General features: G+C 39.0%; 1 protein-coding gene across 1 annotated transcript; it reads right to left on the reverse strand.

The window, feature by feature from the left end:
- Positions 1–637: 637 nt before the first annotated feature.
- Positions 638–18,148, reverse strand: LOC140229144 (protein SAND-like). The gene is made up of 13 exons (XM_072309409.1): positions 18,077–18,148; positions 14,880–15,075; positions 13,181–13,394; positions 12,326–12,404; positions 10,252–10,338; positions 8,777–8,870; positions 7,933–8,047; positions 6,017–6,238; positions 4,440–4,651; positions 3,015–3,193; positions 2,169–2,271; positions 1,051–1,146; positions 638–817 (listed from the first exon to the last, which is right to left on the reverse strand). The coding sequence occupies exons 1-13, from the start codon at positions 18,136–18,138 to the stop codon at positions 773–775; spliced, it is 1,704 nt and encodes a 567-aa protein (XP_072165510.1). The 5' UTR covers positions 18,139–18,148; the 3' UTR covers positions 638–772.
- Positions 18,149–23,805: the final 5,657 nt, after the last annotated feature.

Consider the following 23,805-nt stretch of genomic DNA (forward strand, 5'->3'; position numbering starts at 1 on the left):
ATTTTTGGGGGCCTATTTATGCCTAATATCTAGTCTTAAAGTAACCATCAAATTCACTATTTCTGGGCTGGTGTTTTTTTTTTAAATCTCATATACCTTTGTATTTTCCTTTAGCCAACCCCTGATAATAGAGGCAAAATAAATACAGAGCCTCAGGATGTCTCTGCAGCACAGAAGCGATGAGAAAAGAGACATTGGTGGACGTTGGTACATCGAGAAAGATCTGGCCGCCCACTGACTCCATGGCAAGTTCTGTCCATCGCTGCATGGAACGTTTCCCACAGTCTGCAAGCCCAGTTCAGTTTGCTGGGCGCGGAGCAGCTGCCCCTCTGGCACTTTTACATAGCCCTGTAGGAGAACACGTTTGCAGTCCACTGCTACTACAACAAACTGTGGTTTATCTTCGAGAATCAGTGATATGACATCCCAAGAGTTTGGAGTATACCAACTCTTTCACTACAAGCCCCGTGAGCGGGTACCTCAACCGTCCAGCCACTTTGCTGATCTGTCAAACACACACACAAATGTCTGTGCTGCAAATGATGTGATGCACTAACATTGGCAATGCAGCCGGTGTTAAGGTGGGACATCACTTGTGAGAAGATGTGGGGCTATAGCATCATCCAAGCTAAGTCCACCTTGAGATGACAGTAGTAGTGCCTATGGTGACACCACCGTGCCTCTTCCAGTCTTCTGCAGACATGTGCAGCATAGATTCCGAGCAGCGTAAAACTTTCCTGGCTATGTAACAGTCTCTCATCTCTGGTCTCCATCAATACTCGGGTGGATTCAGGATGAATAGTCTTGTCTCTTCTTTCTGTTTTGACGATAAAAAGAAGGGAGATCGAAAAGAAAGGATCAATCATCCAGTTAAACATTTTGGAATGAGCATTCAGAAAGACATGATATTTGTAAAATTTCATAGGAGCGACCACTTTCAAATCATTATTTGATAGTGTTGAAACATAATTTCTTGAATTCACACATTGCGTGACCAAGGAGAGGGACATTTTGTTCTTTACTCTTTATCTGCATTGACCATGTATTCACCTTGATCCATTTGAGCAGCTTGTTGACAGCAAGAATGGCCACTTGCTTGGTGGTCAAGGGGCCAAAGATGGCAAACAGCTCGAATCCTCCTGTTACCTAGTGTACAGACATGCAAAAAACCACAAACAGTACAGATCAGAGTCACTCTTTGAATGCAGGGATGAATAGAAAGTTCTCTTTAATAGTCCAATCATTTGATAATTTATAAATTTCATCTACACAAGACAAGTGGCTGAGTAAAACTTTGTTGAAATTTCAAATCAACTCAACTGCAATTATTATATGTAATCACTTAACAATATAAGAGAAAATTGCATATTTCTAACTATGAAAATATTGGCTGTCATTCAGCCACATGAAAGATTGATTAAAAATTCTCCGGCAGACATCAAAGTGTGTCAATGAATAAATGAAGATCCGTCATGCAATCATTGCATGCCACACAATTTTCAGTGACAGGACTTCCTTACTGACATTCAATGACAAGTTACACATGGATGCTACTGCTTTCATGTGTGAAGAAGACAAAATTATGTCCCTCACTATTATTACATTAAGTGAATGTCACCTCTTCCAGATTCCCCATCCAGCCACTTTCCATTTAAAGAAAAATGTCAGTGTTCCCTCTTGACAGAAATCTTTTCTGTGCATTAACCCGTTGAGGACGGGCTGATTTTGCTACAACACGCATTTCCCATAGACACTTGCCCGAGTATACTCAGGACTCGTCCTCAATGGGTTAATGAAAAAATGTTGAACTTTACAACTTTTGGAAATGATGCTTGTTGAACATTTTTGATAGAGGCAAACATGTGTTCCTTGAGTGAATGCAATTGCTGACAGGGCCTGGACTCCAAATGTACTGTTTTACATCTTTACTGTTGGGGAGTATACAATGATTATTCATGGAAATCAGTACAGTACTATTCAATGACAAAGAGACCATTAAACTGATATCCTGGGCAGTTATTGCTGTGAGATTTATCAATTCAAGAGTTCAAAATGGGATTCAGGAGGGATCATTTATATTTCTAATCCTTTTTATTGACAGCAAATGGTACAATTCTTATTTGAATATGAAATCAAAATGATTGGCAAGATGCAATGATTATTCTTACCCATCCTAAGATAGCCTCCCTGGATCCAACCGTGAACATGATTTTGAGAGGCCGCGAAGGACTGTGCACACGTTGATGGGTGTATTGATACAATGACAAAAGTCTGCAACAGGAATCAGAGGTAGAAAAATCTGTCACCTGTTATCGCTACCATCACAACCAGGACACAATATGTACTAGGATTTGATATGACCTAGAGAAATTGAGATCAACTAACACACAGTACATGTCAGATGCAAAAACAACCAAAGTACCAGTAATTTTCCCACTCATTGCTTTTAGTCCGTGCATTAACATAAAAAGTGTAAGGCTAACCATGGAAATCATTACTGGTAAAATTCCCTTTGATGAGGTATGCATCATGTTGTCAGTGTTATTCAATTTACACTGAATGAATAGAGTTTTGTGTCCTAAGCAGCAGTCAATTTGTACATATCACTGAGATAGTATCATTCTACACGTAATTCTAAAAGTGCATTATCACAATTTTGATATTTTATACTGAAATAACACTCCTGTGGTTATCAGTGGGCATGATAACTGGTGATTGACACTGGTCTGACAACAGCATGGTTTTAGAAGGGCTACATCAAACGGGAATCAACACTGAAATAAAACAACTCTAATTTTCAAAAGGCAATGTCACCTTGTATTCATTCTGAGACAACCCTGTCCTGTTTCTCCATGTAAAATATTACACACTACTTGGTCATTCACACCTTCTTACCATCACCCTACACTTTACAAGGCAAAATCACCTCTACCGTTATGACTCGAGAAAACGACATTCCAGTTCTAAACTGAATTGTACATGAACAATGCTGGCATCGCCTACAGCGCACACACCTTTCTCTCTCCTCAGGCTGGTCATAGGGAGTGTCAAGCTCAGGTGCTGTGTACTGTGCCGTGCTCCTGGATTTGTACAGGAAGTGCCTAAGGTCACCGATGCCGACCTCTTGACATCTGAAGCTTCCCTTGGAAACAGCACGCTCTATGGCCACCAAGCAGTTATTCCTCTGTAACCTCTGCATGATGGTAGAGGAAGATGTGACAGTTTACAGCACTGAGAGAGAACTCTCTACCACACTCTCATAGCTCACATGTATTTCTCACAGTTTTAACTCTATCTTATCTGGAAGGGGGGGGGGGGGGATCAGAGTCAACTGACCCCACACACACACACATTTCATGTGATGATTCTGCAACGCGCCAAGATTTTGCCACCCTAAGTCTTTTTTTTCTTTGAAGTTTCCTGCATATTTTGAGACTAAATTTGTGACACCTTGTTACATTGTTCTGAAGTTACGTAATGTTTCTTGTACATGCATGTCAGCCTGAAAACAGCTCCAATTAGTGATATTATGTGCAAATCCAATGCAAATTGTGTTTTTTGAAAAATTAATACAAATTAGATCATTTTAACCTTCAAATTAATTAATTCTTAAGTGTCTGCAACAAATCTTGGCAAAAAAAAACCCAAAACAAAACAATAAAACAAGAATTAGCAATCCTTCAGTCTTTTAACGGAGTTACATGCATAAATTTGCATAATTAATCAACTAAAGAGAGGAAGTCTACATTTTCATATAATCATATAATCTTGTACTTGACATCCGGCTCTATCTTCAGGCAAAATTTTGCAGCAATCGTGCCATCAACAGCTGAGATCTGAAGGGGGTCAAATTGACCCCCTCCCCCACCCCACCAGGAAAAGCTTGGTCTCAAATAGCCCAGTTAGCATAGGGTTAATGCACTTTCTAACAGTCTCTACTTTGTGGGGCTCATTACATATTTGTTCCACATGAGTTCTAGCCATCCTCTGGAGGTCTGAATCTAAGTGATGCTTTATGGACTCAGCACTGACTTAATACCAGAATAACAATAGAGCTAAAACCATCAAGGCTTTAGATTTTCCCAGTTCAAGTACATGTACTGTGACTCTAGGTAACAAACAGGATACTGCAAAAGTGGAAATTTTTTTTTTTATCATTTCGCCCGACCAGAAACTAGCTTGAAAATTACAGCACACGAACATTTTTGCTTGTTATATGTAACACTAGATGGCTTGGATTCCACAGAATGACACCATGCAAATTTAATCTTACGAGTAGGAAAAACTACTTGAGCAAAAATTTCCACTTTTACAGGAGGATTAAAGTATACCGTTTCTATCTATCAAATTCCTAGACTGGTAAAAGTAGACTCTTAAAAAGTGATTTGTACATCAATATGTTATTCACTGGAAGATGAATAACCAGCATTTTGCCTCACCTCTAATATCTTCTCTTTGCAGCTTGCCATTTCAGCAAATGCCATTTTATCTACTGTGAGCAGAACTAAGCAGGCTGGACTGTTGTCTAGGTAGGAGATGTGAGCATGAAGGAAACCACTGCTGTCAAACTTTGGTAGGCAAATTGGCAACCACGAGTCTGCACTCTTGAAAGAGGTAGACTTATTCAGCAGATTCAAGATGAGATGTAAATCTGGGATAGAGATGAAATTGAGATACAAAAGAAATTTACCAATTTGAGAGCAACCTGATTGCACTTTAGTTTCAAAGAAAAAGATCTAAGCTTCAAAATGATATATAACTTGTAAAAGTTTACAATCCTAATCCATCCAAAAAGTGATTCAAATAAGAGAGACCAAGGAGGTGCAATTTCATAGAAATAGGAGGAAAGAGAATTTAAAGATCAGGGTCACTCAGGTGTGCTATGCAGCAGTGTCAATTACTGTATACGCTGTATTTTCGCGTACAGATATTTTTGCGAATGACGAGGTCATAGGCATTTTCGCGAGATGTTGTTTTCGCGAATCGACGCTGACCTTTACGTTAGTGCTCTATTAACAAAGCACATGTAGACATTTTCACGTGTTGTTAAATTCGCGATCCTACTGTGATTCGCGAAATTCGCGAAAATTAAACCCTTGCGAAAATAACAGCTTATACAGTAAAACATGTTCTATTTCACAGTGAAAGCAGCACCTTTTTAAAAACAGTAAAGGTCCAGAAAAATTCTGATACACATGTATCTTGATTCCATTTTACTTTAAGCCACCAAATTTTGACAGTAGGTAGAGAAAAGATTACTCTTCAAGGTAAGACAATTTAAAAAAAAAAATAGAGTCTGCCACACCAAATGACATAGTTTGGTCCATTATAAAAAATCTTTGTCTACTTTTTTTGGCAATTGCACAATTTGCTACAAATGTTTTCAAATTAACTTGCTGTACTCAATCCTTGGTTATAATACAGTGGCAAGATTTTTTATCCACATTCACTTACCATGTAAACCCCCTACACCTTGATTTATTTCATTTTCTCTTTTCTATTTTTTTTTCACTGGTTGAAGTACAGTCCAGCATCTGGTGTATTACCATCTGGCGTAATATTATTCTTACTATTACATTTTTGCACACTGCCTTTTGCGATGAATGAATGTAATGGGATCTTTTTACGTATGTGCATAGGTTGTGATTCTCTGTTAAACACTATCATTAAAATCAATGTCAATATCTGGTGACTAGGTACTGTAAAGTGAGGAATGTTTGCATGCATTTTAATTTGTGATTTTCACGCGAGCCAAGATTCCTGAAATTAAAATGCACATGAAAGTTTTTGTCTACACTATACGCATTGAATGTTAGAGGCAACTTGCGAAAATTTCATGTCGCGAATAAGGTCGTCGGCTTCAATTCGCGAACATTTCATGCCACAAAAATATTGTGTTTTACAATACTCCATTGCCACAAACATGGATTTATCTCTTAACAATCAATATCCTTCAATAAGAGATACCAAAATAGGCAACCGAACTGCATGAAAGTAAAATCAACCGGTATCCTACCTGCCGGATGGAGTATATACTTCTTCATTCGCACCAGCGTGACCAGCTGGTTGTCGGCGATGAGAATGGCGAAGACGAGGTCCTTGACCTTGGCGCTGTGCATTGCGCTGCCGATCATGTCACGTATTGCACTGTCCAGGGGTAGACACCGAATGGCGGTGAGTAGGAAGCAGGGATCTGTGTCCATCAGCGTGATGAGGTTGTCAAGGAAGGTTTCCGTACCTGCGCACACATACACGCAAAGACAGACATGCATACTAATGCCTAGGAATGTGGCAAGGTGCCAATGGCATACCTGTACTACACTGTACTTCAATATCACAAATGTTCCTGTGTGGTGCTCTAGATACAGATATTCTGGAACGACAGTTTTCTTTCATTATATAGAAATTTTGTTGCAGCTGAACAAATCAAGCACAGTGTATATAAAGATATAGAGCACTAATAATTTTGGTTGGGACCAGAGTTTTTACTTTGTTGCAGCAAAATTTCATTATAACTGTGTTCCTTATGACGGGAGTGCATTGTATCACTGTTTATTGTTCTAACACGCAAAAGCTGACAGAAACTGTCTCGGTTGCACCCCACCATTCCTATGTCGCACACATGCTACAAGGACAGGTAGATATGGATATAAACTTTGATGATTTGAAATACACTTCATACTCAGAAGGAAATGAGCATATAAACACATAAACTAATCCTCTCCTACAAGAAGCAATAGTTTCAAGTCGGAGATGCCTGTATGGTTTTAGTGAAGACTGCTATTACAATAGTAACTTTTTATGTGCCACGTTCGCACGCCTGACTCAGCTGACCGCGTGCCAAGTTTGCATATTCTGCTCAAAAGCACAAACCCGTCCAAACCAATAGATAAATCGCCAACACAGTACATTGAAAGTGCTTCTCACGATTCTAATCCTGTCACATGTAGCTTATATTTTGTGTAATGATTAACTGTTAGGCAGTATTTCACAGTGGATTTGCTTTTAAATTCTTAGTTCTGTCACTGTCTTGTGTGAATAAGACATGTCTCTACAATAATGTAGCTACTGGTCATTTGCAAGAAAAACAATCAGATTCGTCATGCAATATACATGTAAGCAAAGCTAGGCTCTACAACTTCACTCATTACACTTGTCCATGTAACAAAAATCTATGAAAGTTACACAGATCTGAAAAACAGATTGTTTTCCCAAAGCATGACTATGTTGCTGTCTCAAATTTATGTGGCACACAGGGTTTACACGATGGAACATAAAGTGTTAATTGTCTCTAACATAAAACTGAAGTGTTATTCATTCATCCTGTTTGTATTGATTAACTCTTTATGTGCCACGTTTGCACGTCCGGCTCAGTCGACGGCTTCGCATATTCTGCTCAACAAACAAAGCCGCCAAAACCAATTGATAAATCGCTAATCCCGCGGTACAATCAAAGCGTTTCTCGCGCTTTTGTTCCTCTCACATACGGCTTGCATTCTATGTGGTGGTTGACTATCAAGCGGTGTTCCCAACTAGATTTGCGTGTACATTCTAAGTTTCTGTCACTATTTTATGTGCAAAGGTCATGCCTTTACAGTAATGTAGCAACTGGTAATTCAAAAGAAAAATTGAAAATAGAATTGTTATTCATTGTATATAGAAAGAAAGTTTGGCATTCCTCTTTAACTTTGCTCACTATTATGTCCAGCTTAACAGAAATTTGTAGAAGTTATACAAATTGGAAAAACAGAATTCTTTCTCAAAGCATGGCTACCTTCATGTCTCAGAATAACGTGGCACAGAGGGGGTTTCCACCATGGCACATAAAGAGTTAAGGGTGAAATGTTCAATCACACTGAACTTGGTGAAAAAACCCAATAAATTATTCTTCATTACATATTATGTGGAACCTAGTGCTAGTATTGTACTCACCTCCCAGCAACTTTCGTAAATCGTAGTTGTCTCTTTTCTCGAAGACTCTAGAAAGCTGCGAATGGGTCAGTACACTGAGTATATGGTTGTAGCAATACGTTAGCTGCATCAGTAACTGAAATAAAGAGAGATGAAGACAATGTCAAGTGCAGATTTTGCGAATGTGTTGGTTTAAAGAAATACTGAATGACTTCATTTGCAAGCAGGGATCATTTAAGTAGGTATTATATATTATTGTGAGCAGGTACAAATAGGAGAAAACAGCTGCATTTACTTCAGATCGGATCAGGGAACTCTTTGTTAGATTATTTGTAGAGTTTCGGTTCATCTGATATTAATATTTGAACAACCCTACCCATGCTAGCTGTGCTATGAATGAGACAAAAACAGGATGTAAACTACCAGAGCAACAACAATAAATGAATTATGAAATTAAGCTAAATTAAGCATGCTCTATAAACACATTCTGTCCATGATTAATGCTAACTTTCAAAGCAGTAGCACTATCCTTTCAAAGGTTATCAAAGTTGAAAGTGTAGAGTGTGCAAAGGATTTTTTATTTTTTATTTTTTTTTAATGAAAAGGGCCTCTCAGACATACCTGATCACACTATACTCTTCCACGAAGGGTTGTAGAAAAACTGCAGAATACCCACTTTCCCATTAATTTTATGATCCCAAACTTACAACTGATGTAGAAGAATAGGTTTTTCAAAAAATACAGAACACTAAAAATTTACTTGGTTGACCCATTTCACCCTTTTTCAGTGGTCTTGTGAAATCAAGGGGTGCGACTTTTTGTTGGTTTTGTGATGCACGGTCACATATAGTAGCATAATACCCACCTGCTGTTGGGACTCGTTGGTCTTTGATACTGCCACCAGTATAACTGGTGGCCTCTGTAGAAATACAAACAGGTGTTTGCCGGCTACAAATGACCTGAGAAGAAAGGAGCATGTGTTGGAATTCATGTCAGGGTGGAAATCATATTGGATGTATTCAAAATAAAACAAATATAAAAAAACCCCCAAAACAATTATCACTGTCTACCAGTGGTATAATCCAGTTCGTAACTAGCTCATGTGCACATTGGTACAAATGGCCTTACTGTTTCTTAGTTGGCTAGGCACTTCACTTGCTCTGAAAGCAGCATACTGCATGAGATTGCCCAATGTAACAATTTATAGAATTCATGTTCAAACAAAGAATAAACTTGGGCTGAGCAGATGGCTAGAATGATCTGACAGTTATCAGCTGGGAAAGCATATATTTTCAGTGTTTTCCAGTGAATGTATTCAGATTTTTTTTTCTCTATATCACCGCTGCAAGGGTTACTGTCTGGTGGTGGATGTGCTGGAAAGCGCTATTTATGAGGATCACACGACTCATCACATCACAGATGCTTGGCTTAGTGAATTAACAAACCAACATTCCTGTTTAAATAGTACAAATGACCCTTTTCTGCTCATGTGCAAAGTGAAATTACGAACTGGTCTGTAGCCAAATGGAAGCTTCTTCGAACAGAAAACATCACAGTCACAATTGGACATACACTGTAGTCATTGTTATGCACTATATTTTGTGAGAAATAGCATTACGTGCATCTATAGACATTGATCTCTTAATTTCTTTATCTCTTCCTCCTCCTGCTCTGTACATTCTCCCTCTGAATTCTCAATGACTGTAATGCTACAACACAATAACTCTCGTTTATGAGAAACGTGAAGACGAGAAAGAAATAATATTAGTTCTTGGTGACACAAATGGACACAGAAGGAATGCAAAACCTCTCCATGAAGTTCATCTTGGCCCAAAAGATGCAATACTAACTATTTTTCAGCATCTATCATCAAATCTTGCGTACAGTATCACAAAACATTTTTCTTGACATCACACACAATAATTACCATCAACTATGAGAAGTCACAAAAATTAATGAAATGATCTGAGAGGTACATTGTAAACATAAGTCTAGTCTCCAAAAAGATGTTGTCACATTCAACATTTACATAATCATTAGATATCTGGTCATGACTTGGCACATTGCAGAGCCTTCTCATTTGCAGCCTCAGGTCATTTTGGCTTCACTGTTCAAGGCTAGGGCACTGGAGAAGGTGTGGCATGGTTTGAGGTGTGCCACAGTCACAATTTATGTTGTCATCAGTTGAATATCCCCACTTTTTCATGCTGATATGAACTTCTGGGTTCAAAAAGCGTCATGAGCGTAATGTAATTTTTGATGACTTCAGTGCTTTATAAGAGGCCACTATCATTATTACTGAAAGTTAATATAACTTTGAGGTGAGAAGGGTGCTTGTACCTGAGTGTGTTTTTCTCTATTTGCACAAAGGAGACAAGGGTGAGCATTACTCCCATCAGGGGGTTGAGTTTGTCCTCCTTGCCGTACCTGTCAGAAGTAAAGAGAATATTCTTCATACTGGACAATGACGTGCATTGTAGCATTGTCTCCCAGCAAGCATAATGATCAAAATACTAATCATCATGGCATCGCCTAAACATGATTCAAGGTCATCAGTATTTTTTATATGCAACTGGACAATACTGCACTTTATAGGTGACTGAGACAATTATAACAAATTGTTATTATGGTCCCTATTGAGGCGGTTGATATTTTGATGTTCCAATCCAGGGGAGTTTTATATATTCTGTGAATTTGCAACACTGCATAACATAGGGATGACTTTGACAAGGTTCACACTGCCATCTGTAATAAAAAGTTTCAGGAGCATAATTATAACTGGACTTAACAGCATCACTGTCATTGTACAGAAATTGAGTACTTGCATTTTGCTGATTCTACATCTGTTCTGATACCATGCCTTTCAACAGTAAATAAGAATATACACTATTGTCGGGGCACTATTTTTATTTATAAGCCAGTGTTTCTCTACAGGAACAATGACAGATGAAAAAAAAAAAAAATTCAAGCTTATCAACTTGAAACTAGAAATATCACTGAAGGTGATTAATACCCCCGCCCCGTGACGACAGTCTTACCCAAGGAATGATCTTTCCTTGATCTTCTGCCATTTAAATGCCGTTACCATGGCAACGCAGCTTCCGACACGTCCGAAAAATATGTCTTGCACATCTTCCCACCAAGACTATTGTGTGTGCCACATTTCATAAGCTTTTGTCAAAAACTGAGGAAGTAGTTCAATCCACAAGATCTTTCCTTGATCTTCCGCCATTAATATGCTGTTACCATGGCAACGCAGCTTCCGACACGTCCAAAAAATATGTCTTGCACATCTTCCCACCAAGACCAATGTGTGTGCCACATTTCATGAGCTTCAGTCGAATACAGAGGAAGTAGTTCAATCCGCAAGATCTTTCCTTGATCTTCTGCCATTTATATGCCGTTACCATGGCAACGCAGCTTCCGACACGTCCGAAAAACATGTCTTCCACATCTTCCCACCAAGATCAAGGTGTGTGCCACATTTCATAAGCTTTGGTCAAAAAACTGAGGAAGTACATTGTAGTTAAATCCGCAAGATCTTTCCTTGATCTTCTGCCATTAATATGCCCTTACCATGGCAACGTACTTTCGGGTACTGTCAAAAAATGCGTCTTGCACATCTACAACCAAAGGCACACATCTGTACCAAGTTTCATGGAAATTGGGAAAAAACTGAGGAAGTAGTTTGCAACACAAAATTTTCCATCATTTTGGCTCATAATATGTGAGCTGTTACCATGGCAACATACTTTTTGTCACTGTCAAGAAATGTGTCATGCTGACCTATATCCTAAGACAAACATTCAATATGAATTCCATGAGAATTGGAAGAACACTGATGAAGCAGTTTTGCCATGAAGCATTTTGGCCTATATTTTACAATTGACATGCCGTTACCATGGCAACGCACTTTTTGCCACTGCGGAAATATGTGTCTTGCACATTAACATATTCAGATGAACATCTGTACCTAATTTCATAAAAATTGATCACAAACTGTGGGAGGAGTTTGCGACACAAGATTTGTACCCATTTTTGCCCATAATATGCCGTTACCATGGCAACATACTTTTGGGTACTGTCAAAAAATACGTCTTGCACATCCACAGCCCAAGGTACACATCTGTGCCAAGTTTTATGGGAATCGGTTGAAAACTGAGGAAGTAGTTCGCGACGCAAGATTTGCAACGGACCGACCGCCCGACCGCCCGACCGACCGCCCGACCGTCCGCTGATTCCTATATACCCCCTTCAAACTTCGTTTGGCGGGGGTATAATAAAAGGGTGATAATGCCAAAGAATCAAATCTGCGTGATTCATTTCCTACACACACTTCAAAAGCACATTCAGCGAAGGAAACAAAATATAAAGTCAGTACGTGTTGATTATTCTTCTTGGTATTTTACGTTACCTTGAATAGATAGGCTTTCCGGCATTGCTGAAGACAAATACATGTTTCTTCTTCTCCTTCCATTCAAGGCTGAACATATCTGTCAGGAGATGAAATGAATACTACCTCAAATATTATTCAATTTTCATAGCACAAATGTAAATGCTTGATGTCACAAAAGGCAAAGCCTTCAAATACTTATGCTTGATATTCGTCGTTTTGATCAATGAGATTAGACTAGAAATGTCGCTATGGCGACTGGTATGCCTCTGTCATAATGCATGGGTCTCCTAATAGGTCTGTAGTACAATGTCTTGACAATGTGTGATGACAGTTTCCCACAATTGGCTAAATATTAAAATGACAGGTTTGTCACAAATGTGTTGAATGAATGGCCAGACCTCTCATGTGTACAATATGTACATATTACCAGTGAAGTCTAACTGACGAGCCAATAACACTTCTTCTGATGTCATGGTTGGTATTCACTTCTAACATGTTACCATGAAGTACTTGCAAAGAAATATTACACAACCTACATAAGGTTACCAATGCATAAAGTGCGCAGTCTCATAATTCCAGTGTTACATGTAGGTAGGTCTTCGGGTTACCTAACTTTTCTTTGCATGTGATTCAGAGGCTTTGAATTCTTTCTGTAATTCCCCACAATAAGAGTATAAGTATTGTATGTATATTACAACACAAATACATCTGTATTTCTCATGGATTGCCGAGAGTATAAAATCTAAGGTATTTAAAAATTTCTCACACTTGCTGTATGACATGGCTATGTGGTATTGCAATTCTACTGTTTTAAGGGTACCATGATAGATGATGATGATGATGGTGATGATGATGGTGATAGACACCACGTACCTTCGGCCGGCTGCGGCCTCTCGTCGTGCTGGACCCTATCAACCATGCTCCCTGAGCGTATCCTCATCTCCTCCTCCTCTGACGATGGATCGGTCGCCTCTACCCGGGCATTGAGGTCATTCTCCACCTCCGTCTCAACACTGAGGGAGAGGTCATTGACCCGATCACTGAGATCTGTCTCCCTGGTTTCATCATGGTCTTCACTTGCATTAATCTGAAGAAACAACCCCCCAAACCAAGGGGGAAAGGAATACATTATGCACAATTCATTAGAATTTTTATTTTTTTAAAAAATCTCCTCATTTAAGTTTTCTTTGAAAAATTTGAACAGCATTTATTTTTCCGATGACAAATGTGAAATGTATGATGATGCATAATTTGTGTCCATTTGCAGCAAAGAAGCATAAAACTGCACATCTTTCTCTCTCTCTCTTATCTACTCTTCTGTATGTAGTATGTACATATGTATGTATGTATGTATGTATGTATGCATGTATCTACAGTACCTGTCACATATTACCTTTTGATATTTGCATAACATGAAATCCATGTGTGTGAAATGCCTTAATCTAAACTGCAAAGTTTACTACAATATATCTGTGTATGTGCTTACATGTGGTCCAGACGCAGTACAACTTTGACTGCATCCCCATCAAACTGTGGGGAAAAACACACCTGTAAAAGAGCACAGGACATCATGGCAATTGTACACTGCCAAGCCCATACTGTATCCTACACACACATGCACCATCTTCAAGACTTAATGGGGCATATGAAACAAAAGAAAAAAGCTGCAGTCACACTGACAAAAGATTGAGAAATTTAAGATCGTGACCTTAAATATCTCAATGCTTTGCCTGTGTGAAAACAAACTTCCCATGAAACTTTCCACTCAAACCAGGGATATTTCCCCATCCCCACCAAACTCCTTGATCTTTTGCCAGTGTGAAAGCTAGAAACTGAAACTTCTCAAAGTTTGTCATGTGACCAGTCCATCATCTATTTGCGGGTGGCGCCTCTGAAGCACACGGTCATCATGATGTACAGGTGTTCATTGTTATGTCCCAATCACTAGCTACCAGACAACGCCACGTTCGCATGCCCGACTCAGTCGCATATTCTGCTCAAATGCACAAACCCGCCAAAACTGATCGATAAATCGCCATATGCCACAGTACAATGAAAGCGTTTGTCGCAATTCCGTTCCCTTCACCATATAGCTTGCATTTTATGCAATGATTGACCAGCAAAAAGTGTTCCCTACTGGATTAGCGAGTAACTTCTAAGTTTCTGTTGCTGCTTTGTGTTCAAAAGTCAAGCAAAAGTCAAGCATTCACACTAATGTAGCTACTGGTTATTTGAAAGCAAAGCAACCATAAATTTGTCATACAATTTGCATCAGAGCAAAACTTGGCATTTCTCTTCAACCTTATTCACTACATGTCGAGGTTTTAACAGAAATGTAGAAAAGTTATGTAGATTTGAAAAGCAGGATGTTTTCTCACAGCATTACTGTGCTGGTGTCTCAGAATAATGTGGCACACAGCGGATTTCCACCTTGGCACATGAAGAGTTAATGGACAGCCAAAGATTGCGAACACTTTGTGATGTCAAAGTTACACTTCTCTATCTTTTGCCAGTGTGACCACAGCTTTTGATGCAAATGTTGGGCAAAGTATCTGTGTTGTGCTTTACTTACGGAACCATCCACGAATACCTCATTCTGAAAGTTTTCTTCCTCCAAGATTGGTTGCTCTGCTCCACCATCCACCTCATTCTCCACAATTTCCGCTATTGTTCCACTGACCACTCGCCTCCTTCCTTGATTTTCTTCCACATTGAGGTCATAGTCCAACTCCTCATAGGAATCTCCTGCGACCAAAATCGGATGTTGGCTGAAATAAGAGAAAGAGAGAAAAAAAAAAATGACAGGGCATTATAACAAACAACTGTTAAGTGTTTTAAAGAGAAAACTGTGCACTGAAAAAAAAAAGAAAGATTAAAACATCAAATCATGAATGTACAATGTAGGTAGAATGTAAGGTAAATGCCTGTTTCATTTGCATGCTTTTCTCTTTTGTTTGGACAAAAATTTGCTTCCAAATTTGAAATAAGGATTTCATAAAAGTTATATTTAATTTCTGATGTTAGATGGATGTAGCAATACAATGTAGTAATCTATGGGGGGGGGGGGGCATGCAGAGTGCAAATTTAGATAATGAAACTACATTGTACCCCCCTTAGCAGGTATACATAGTTACAAATAATATGTGACCCGCTACAACAAAAAGGTCCTAAAGTCGCGCACGGTCGAAGCCGTGAAAATCGAGTTTGAAGTCAGAGCATTAAAATTGGTCAAAACTTACGATTTTCTGATTTTGATATATTATTGGAGTCTAACATGTCTTCTATCATCTGTCGAAATTTTGAAGCAAAATGGTGAAAGGAAAGACCAAAAAATAGCGTTTTTCTGAGCCATGTTTTTTGGCGTTTCAACGAAGCAGAAACTGGTTCGAAAATTTGGATTGAGCGCCACAGATAGGTTCCGCCCCTAACAACGACCACGGTGATCTCATTGGTCAGTTTGCTGCTTGCTGCTAACCGAAGCGTGAAGCTCGCACACTGCCCAGTCGACTGGTGCGTACGGGCGGGGTGCACTATGCTCAGCCGCTTCTCACATCCTTGTCACTGATTGGTTGGTGAGGAGACCGCCGACGCTAATGTGCTTGAATGAACTCTTCGGGGGTTGCTAGGGCTTACCTTCTATTGTCCAGAGGTGAAAACTGACTTGCGTGTCCCTTGATCGCGATTGCGTCGAAAGGAAGACTTTTAGGGCGCTTTTCTCGAAACAGTGATTTTCCAGACGTCTCGACATGCTCTCTTTTAAACATCGATATCTCCACAGCCGATTGTTTTTATAAAATGTGTTATATAATTTAAAGCGGAAAGATTAGGGGATTATACCATGCAATTTTCAAATAATCGACCTCTCCCGACTTTAGGATCATTTTGTTGTAGCGGGTCACATATACAGCTAGAGATATGCACCATTAAAGGCTCACAAACAGAAACAAACATCAAATGAAAAAAAAAAATAACAGACATGCACCATTGAATATAGACCCAGCAAATGACTGAGAATAAAAATCAAATCACATATTTCAGCTGAATAAATATAAAACTTGCCTTAAAGCCAGCCAAAATAACAAAAAGAACAAATGGTAACTCTATATGTGACCGTGCACCACAAAACCAACATAAAGTCGCACCCCTTCATTTTATGTGAGGACTCCAAACAGGTAAAATGGGTCAACTAAGTCAACCTTGAGTTTGTCACATTTTCTGAAAGAGCCATCTTTCTTCTATACATTATTCTTCAGTTTGGGATCTTAACACGAAAGGGAAAGTGTGTTTTCCTCAGTTTTTCTACAACCCTTTTTTTGGGGAGAGTAGAATGATCAGGTATGTATCAGAGGCCCCTTTTCATTTCCTGAAATCCTTTGTACACTTTTTACTTTCAAGTCTAATAACTTTTGAAAGGATGATGCTACTGCTTTGAAAGTTGGCATTAATCACGGACAGAATAATAGAACACGCTCAATTTCAGCTTAATCTCATAATCCCTTCATTGTTGTTGCTCCGGTGGTTTACACTCTGTGTTTCATCTCTTTCATCACACAGCTAGCGCAGCTTGGTGAAAGATTAAGCGCTTGAATAGACCCTGAACTTCAGAGCCTCTTTTCTCACTTCACACTTTTCCAGAGTGTGCTTTCTTTCCAGTATTTAGGTAGGTTAGGGGACTCCATTTGAATTGAGCTATACATCGTTTTTAAGGCTTGGAGTCTGCTCTTTCAGAATCTGTCCTCAACTTTTATAAAAGTCCATGTCTGGCAACTTTTTGTTTGTTTTGTGATGCAGGGTCAGATATGTTTTGGCATGGGATGGGAATATGCTTTTCCTTCCTGTATAGAGTCAAGCTAAAAGTAGGCCCTATCAATTTTTCTGAATTTCATATATGAATTATATATAAAACTGTCATAGACCGTATCTACAGTATATGAAAACTATGAATGAAGGCATGACATCATCAACTCCCTCATTTGAATATTCACAAGGACTAATCAAGAAATGTTTCCTGAAGAAATGCGACGTTTCAAAATGACATATCTTCTTATTTCTTACTCGATTTTTGTCATTTTGGGGACAATCTGTAGTGTAACTGTAGGGGGTTTTATTTTTCTCTCTTCCTTTTTAGAGTTTTTTTTTTATTTTTTGGGGTGGATTTCCCCTTCAATCTGATGCACTTTGACCTAGACATTGGTGCTTGAAGCTAAGAATAAGGGCAGATCAAGGAGTAAAATCCTATACCGATGCAAACTGCCATTGATTTTTGCCTACACGATTTTGGGTAGGGTGGTCGCGGTGCCAGTGCCAGTGCCACTCCACCCCTCCCCCTGGTACACTAGCTACCTTAATTAAGCTAGTGCACTGCGCTGCGCCGTGCGGTGTGGCTGTCGTGTTTACTTTCAACAACGAAGCGATATTTATCAGAGCAAGACTGAGGTTCTGATACAGCAACGAATGTGCTAAATCAATTTCGCTCACCACTGTTCTTGTTCGCAATTATCATATCAAGGAAATAGGGAGTGGGAGGGAGAAGCAGGCATGCAGGCAGAGAATCAGGTGAAGCGCAGTTATTGCGCAACATGAAAAGCAACGACTGGGACTACAATATAAAGAATTTTGTATGCATTTACTCCCTTCTTCCAGTTCCATCTTTACCACAACATCATGTGTCTTGCGTAATATGCTGTATTTTTTTCTCGAAGTCTCAGAAATTAGATCGCATGTAATGTACACAACTTGCAAGAGATCATGTGAGAAAAGCAAATGTACCTTGCGCCTGGTTCTTCCCCTTGGAAAACCACGGGTTCTTCTTCGACGGCAGCCTCAGCCATTCTTTTTGCATGTTGTGTTAGCGCGCTGCGCTATGCAGGAGCTATGTTCGATGCTAGGTGTGTACTAGGTATACTTGCTATTCATAGTAAAGTGTAGGGCAATACCCCGCAATTATTTACTACACTCTTTTTTTTTTTCTTTTTTTTTTCGCCGATCCCTGTCTAATTATGCTGTACCCCATCTACGTTTGTGACTGAAATACTGTGCTACTAAAAAGGGGTGAAAAAAAAAAATATCTTCGGCTAGAAACACCTGTGAGTAGGCCTCCTGATTTTCAGGTACTGAATGTACGTGACTGACTTTTTATCCAATATTATTTTGTTTTGGTAATTAAAGTAAGACCTAGCTCACAGAACTGAAACGCCTGTATAAAGCAAGCATATACCAAAGTCATGGAACATGCATGGTCATGTATGTTTTTAATAGGCCTATGTATTCATGTTCTTATATCATTAACTTTCTAGCGGAATATACACAGACTCCAACCCTAAGCATCTCCAGATCTGGAGATTCTCCCACCTGTAACCCGGGCCGTAGCAAACTGGAGACTCCAACTTGATGTGCGCGAAGCCCACATCACGAGCGTGAAGTACCTTCCATTTGCGGCCCTTGAAGCTCGGGGCACTGGTGCTCTGTTGTGCTATTTCAGGCTTTATATTTTATCAACACAATAATGGCACGAGGTAGCCTGGCCCTCAGTAATAATCCAAGAATTCAAATCATATATTTTGGCTCTATAAAATTTCATTTCATATATCATAAATCGCAGTGGTGAAGCTCGACGCTCGATCCCTAGGTTAAATTGGATAAATAAAAAAAAAAAATACAATTCCAGTTTTTAAAGTTTTGGAGAAAGAATATTTCAAGCTGGAGAAATATATCTTATGTGGGAGTCTGGGAGACACAGATCCGAGCCAGGGAGGGAGAAATTAAATCTCAAGCGGGAGAACAGGAGATTTTGCGAAAGGGCCGGGCTTTCGGCGGGAGGTCTTCCGTGGAAAGCGGGAGAGTTGGAGTCTCTGAATATAGCCACAGCTATTTTTAGATCCAAAGAATAATAACTGAATAATTTCATCATAGACTATTAGATGATCTTGGTCCCAGAGGAAGCTGTTATGTCATTGTACTAATTGACATAGGGCCTACTCGGATGTACACCAAATTGTAATACTGAGTGGAGAGGCTCAGAGACACTCATAGGCACAGAGCTACGTCAAGCACTGCTCCTAAATAAATGTCTCGTAACTGCTGAATCACGCCTGTCAAAGAATTATTCTTTGTGTCAAGGATGACAACTTAACATGGTGGCAGCTGTTTCAAGAGACTTCCCTTCGGGCTAAATGTGTCGCAAGGGGTCGGTGCATTATACCCACACAATGTTCATTTTGAGATAATCGCTTTTGAAAGTCTGCAAAAATCCATAAATCAGGTTAATGACTCGAGAAGGCCAATTTTTTTCGCATATGAACCTTTACATACTCAACATTGAATAGTGTCTTGGGGAAGTTTACTACACTGATATTTTGGTGTATTCAAGAGGATTTTTCAAGTCACATTTTGAATTTGTGGCTTAGCACTTGATTGCAGCCAAATCCGTCGTGTATACAAATACTCTTTATTTTTTGAAAACTCACAAAATATCAATATCTCTTCTCTAAAATGGAAAATTAATGTAATATTTGAGTTTCCCTCCTTTGTGACGTGAAATGAAAATAAGATATACTTGTTTTTAACTGTCTGTATTGTATAATCTGTGTGAATTATGAAGACAAACTTTGCATATATTATTTCAGACGCACACACGCGTACAGAATCAATCATATACACATAAAGACATCTTGAAATGTGGATATCAAACAATTTCAACAATTCAAGCTTTAAAAGACAAAGAATTCAGTGTCATACAAAATAATAATATGATTTGTTTGGGGGGGGGGGGGGTTATATCTCATTGAGGGAAAGAGTCCCTTCTTCAGCATTATGCATATAACGCATTTTAAATTTAGAGTATCTAGATCAGAGAAAATAAAGTAAAATGGTAGATATCAACAGTATTCCAGAGATCATCGTGTCTTTTGTTAAAGGGGATAAAATACCATAAAGTAGATATTAAGGCCTTGTTTAGCTATATTGGTTTTCTTGTTTAGGGTATCAAAATCACCAATAGTACTCTAAAATCCTTCTTTGTATGACAACGAATTTACCCCAAAAATAGTGTTGCGTGAGAATTATGACTGTCATGCCTCAATGAATCCTCCTCCTCCATGTTCGTTGGTAAAATTATGCAGGCTGTGTGAAATTATGCAGGAAAGTTCTTGTCACAAAATGGATGACTAACTCTTAATGGCCAAAAATCCATGAAAAGAACATTTTCAAAAATTGGGAAAAAATCTCTTTGGTAGTCTGAACACTTATAGATTTCGTATATTCGGACAGACCATACATGCTGAAATACAATGTGCCGAATAAGACCAAAATAGTCTACGTATTACTGTATACCAAGTTGGTGTGTTTATACACATACATTTTACCTCATATGCACGTTTTCAGACTACATTTGGATCATGAAGATCATTTAGGAAAAAGAAAAAAATGTTCTCATGTCAAAGCTGTTACGGTGACAAAAACATACACGAAAAAGTGAAAAATCTATATGCTTTCAAAAGTTTCATCAATCACAAATCTCCAAATTAATTTGAAGGAAACTTTCTTTTTTGTAAATAAATCTTGAAAACAACCCTGTGAAAAAAAAATAACTCTGAAATTTGTAACAGAATGCAGCAAATACATTTTCTTTCCAACATGGAGACTTCTTCATAAAAATGCATGATAAATACCAAATTAAAGGGTAAATTCAGTAGTGGAAAAAAGGGAGCTATTGACTCACAATTAAATTACGTTAAAAAACACTATACTATCAGCATTGGTGCTTTAAATTCCGCTTTGATTGCTTTCAACGTTTATTGATTTAAATTGAGAAACCGAGGTATCAACAACGTGTAACTATGAATTTTATACGACAGCGTTAGATTTGAAAAATAATGTTTGCAGTTATATCATAAATGTAACATCCTTTCAAAGGATGTTAAACATGTAAGTATAGTGTCTCGGTTAAGTAAGAAACAACAGGGAAGCACAGCTGTATTGACAGCGGCAGGTTTTTTTTTTTGTTGAAAATTTGAGGTAAATTAATCGATATTAAAAATGCGTTTTGTGTTCATTCATTTTCTACTGTCTATAGCTAATCCCCCTAAATATGGGTGTGAAAGCATAGCACAATTGCATTTTATTCAAAAGAAGTTACAAATTAATCAATGACAATTTCAAATGTTTCACTAGTGATCTAACTCTGTAAGAATTACTAACATATATGGCACATGTCCAAACATCCATCTATCCGTACATTTTTTTTCTTTTACCAATATGAAAGTTTTCAGATCACATTTGCATCGGGAAAAAAATCATAAATTTAGAGACAATACACTTATTACAATAAGCCATTTCGATGGAAAAAAAAAAAAAACCACACACACACATAACAAATGAAGATTTATATTTTGAATATATTTCATCAGTTATTTAACTACTGATTAATTTTGAGGAAGCTATCCTTTTGAAGCGAAATGTCAGCATGAATAAAGTGCTAACCCACAAATGAAACTTTAAGGTGCTGGGACAGACCATGAATGTTGATTAATTTTCTTATAGGTCATAATGCACAATGCTAAAATACTCCTAAAACCAGTGATTGTGGTATTTTCCTGATACGTTCAACAAAAATAAAAAACTGGCGAAAAATGTCATGATCAGTAGAATTAGCATGAAAATAGTGCTAACCCCAACAGTACAAAAACAGTACAAAAACAGAAAATACTCATTAAATGCTTAAAATTTCATTAATGTTTATTTCATCTCCATTTTCAGAACTGGCAGAAGAGTACAAGTTATGTTATGAATCAGAATCACTCATTTTTGTAGATGAAAAAGTTTCCTCACTGTTCAGATTTAGATATTTTTATGACACCCTTCTGTCTGCTACCATGGAGGTCGCCATCTTGAAAAGTGTGGCTTAGCATTATATTCCTGCCTATAAGATGTGATTAATTTTCGGGGCAAAAAGATGCTTGCATTAAAAACCCATTTATTGCATAAATTTCAAGATGACATTTTTAGGGATTGTAGAGCAGTGATTCAGGATGGTGTAAATGCATGTAACTCATTTTTCACCAAAGTGTGGGTTAACACTATAATGCACCGACCCCTTCATATATTCCAGGCAAAGACGGACGTGATCTTGGAAGGATGTCCTGGTGTCATAGGAATTGCTGACGACATTGTAGTCTTTGGCTCCTCCGAAGTGGAGCACGACAACAACCTGCATAGACTCATGCAGAGAGCACGCGAATACGGACTATAGTGTTCTATCTAGACAAGTGTGACATCAAGATCGCCTCTGTCAAGTTCTTTGGGTGCTACTATGATGCAAATGGCATCCACCCCCCTCATACAGCTATACAGCCATTCCTCGGAATGGTACAGTACCTTTCACCATTCTTTCCCCACTTAAAGCAGATCTGACAGCAGACCTTCGGGATCTCACCCGCAAAGACAGAGAATGGCAGTGGTCAAGTTCGCACCAGATGGCCTTCGAGACCCTCAAGAAGAAAGTTGAAGAGCTTACAACCCTGACATACTTCGACCCATTGAAGCCGACAGTCATCCAAGTAGACGCATCACAGAAGGGCCTAGGAGCCGCCCTCCTTCAGGACAACAAGCCTGTTGCCTTCGCGAACAAAGCATTGTCCCCCACCGAGCAACGGTACGCCAACATTGAACGTGAACTACTAGCAGTAGTCTTCGGATGCACACGTGAACCACACATATGTGTTTGGATCTAGGTTTACTGTCGAGTCAGATCATAAACCTTTGGTGAACATCCAGCACAAGAATCTTGCTGACAACCCACCAAGACTCCAAAGGATGATGCTATTTAAAGGCTTCAACCGTATGATGTCCACATCATGTACCGTCCAGGAAGCACGATGCTACTTGCTGATGCACTCTCGAGATTGAGCCCAATCTCAGGACAGACCCTGGACATAGAGGAGACAATCCATGTCATACACTGCTCTGACACAAGGCTCCAAGAAATCAAAGAGCAGACCCTGCAAGACAAGACCATGAGTTTGCTTGCCACAAGAGTGATAGAAGGATGGCCCGAACACGCACGGGATTTACCCAAGGAGATCAGGAATTTTTGGTCTTGCAGAGACTCCCTCTCTATCGAAGATGGCATTCTCATGAAGGGAGACAGGATCTTCATACCCCCACGGATGAGGAAGGAGGTCCTAGAGAAAATCCACATTGGACACATCAAGGCATAGTCAAGTCGCAGGCATATGCACGTTCGTGTGTATTCTTGCCTGGCATAGACAAAGATGTGGAGAATATGACTCGCTCCTGCACTCAGTGCCAAGCACACCAAAGAAGACCACTAACCACTCACAAACCATGAGGTACCCCAAGGGCCTTGGAAAGTTGTCGGTATACTGACCTGTTTCTCTTCCGTAACGACGAATACTTGATCATCGTGGACTGTTTCTCTAAGATGCCGTTCGTTAGGAAATTACCTGCCCGGTACTCAAGTGTGGCTGTATAATCCGCCT

This window comes from Diadema setosum, chromosome 5, assembly GCF_964275005.1.
Source record: "Diadema setosum chromosome 5, eeDiaSeto1, whole genome shotgun sequence".
In the NCBI taxonomy this organism is placed as follows: domain Eukaryota; kingdom Metazoa; phylum Echinodermata; class Echinoidea; order Diadematoida; family Diadematidae; genus Diadema; species Diadema setosum.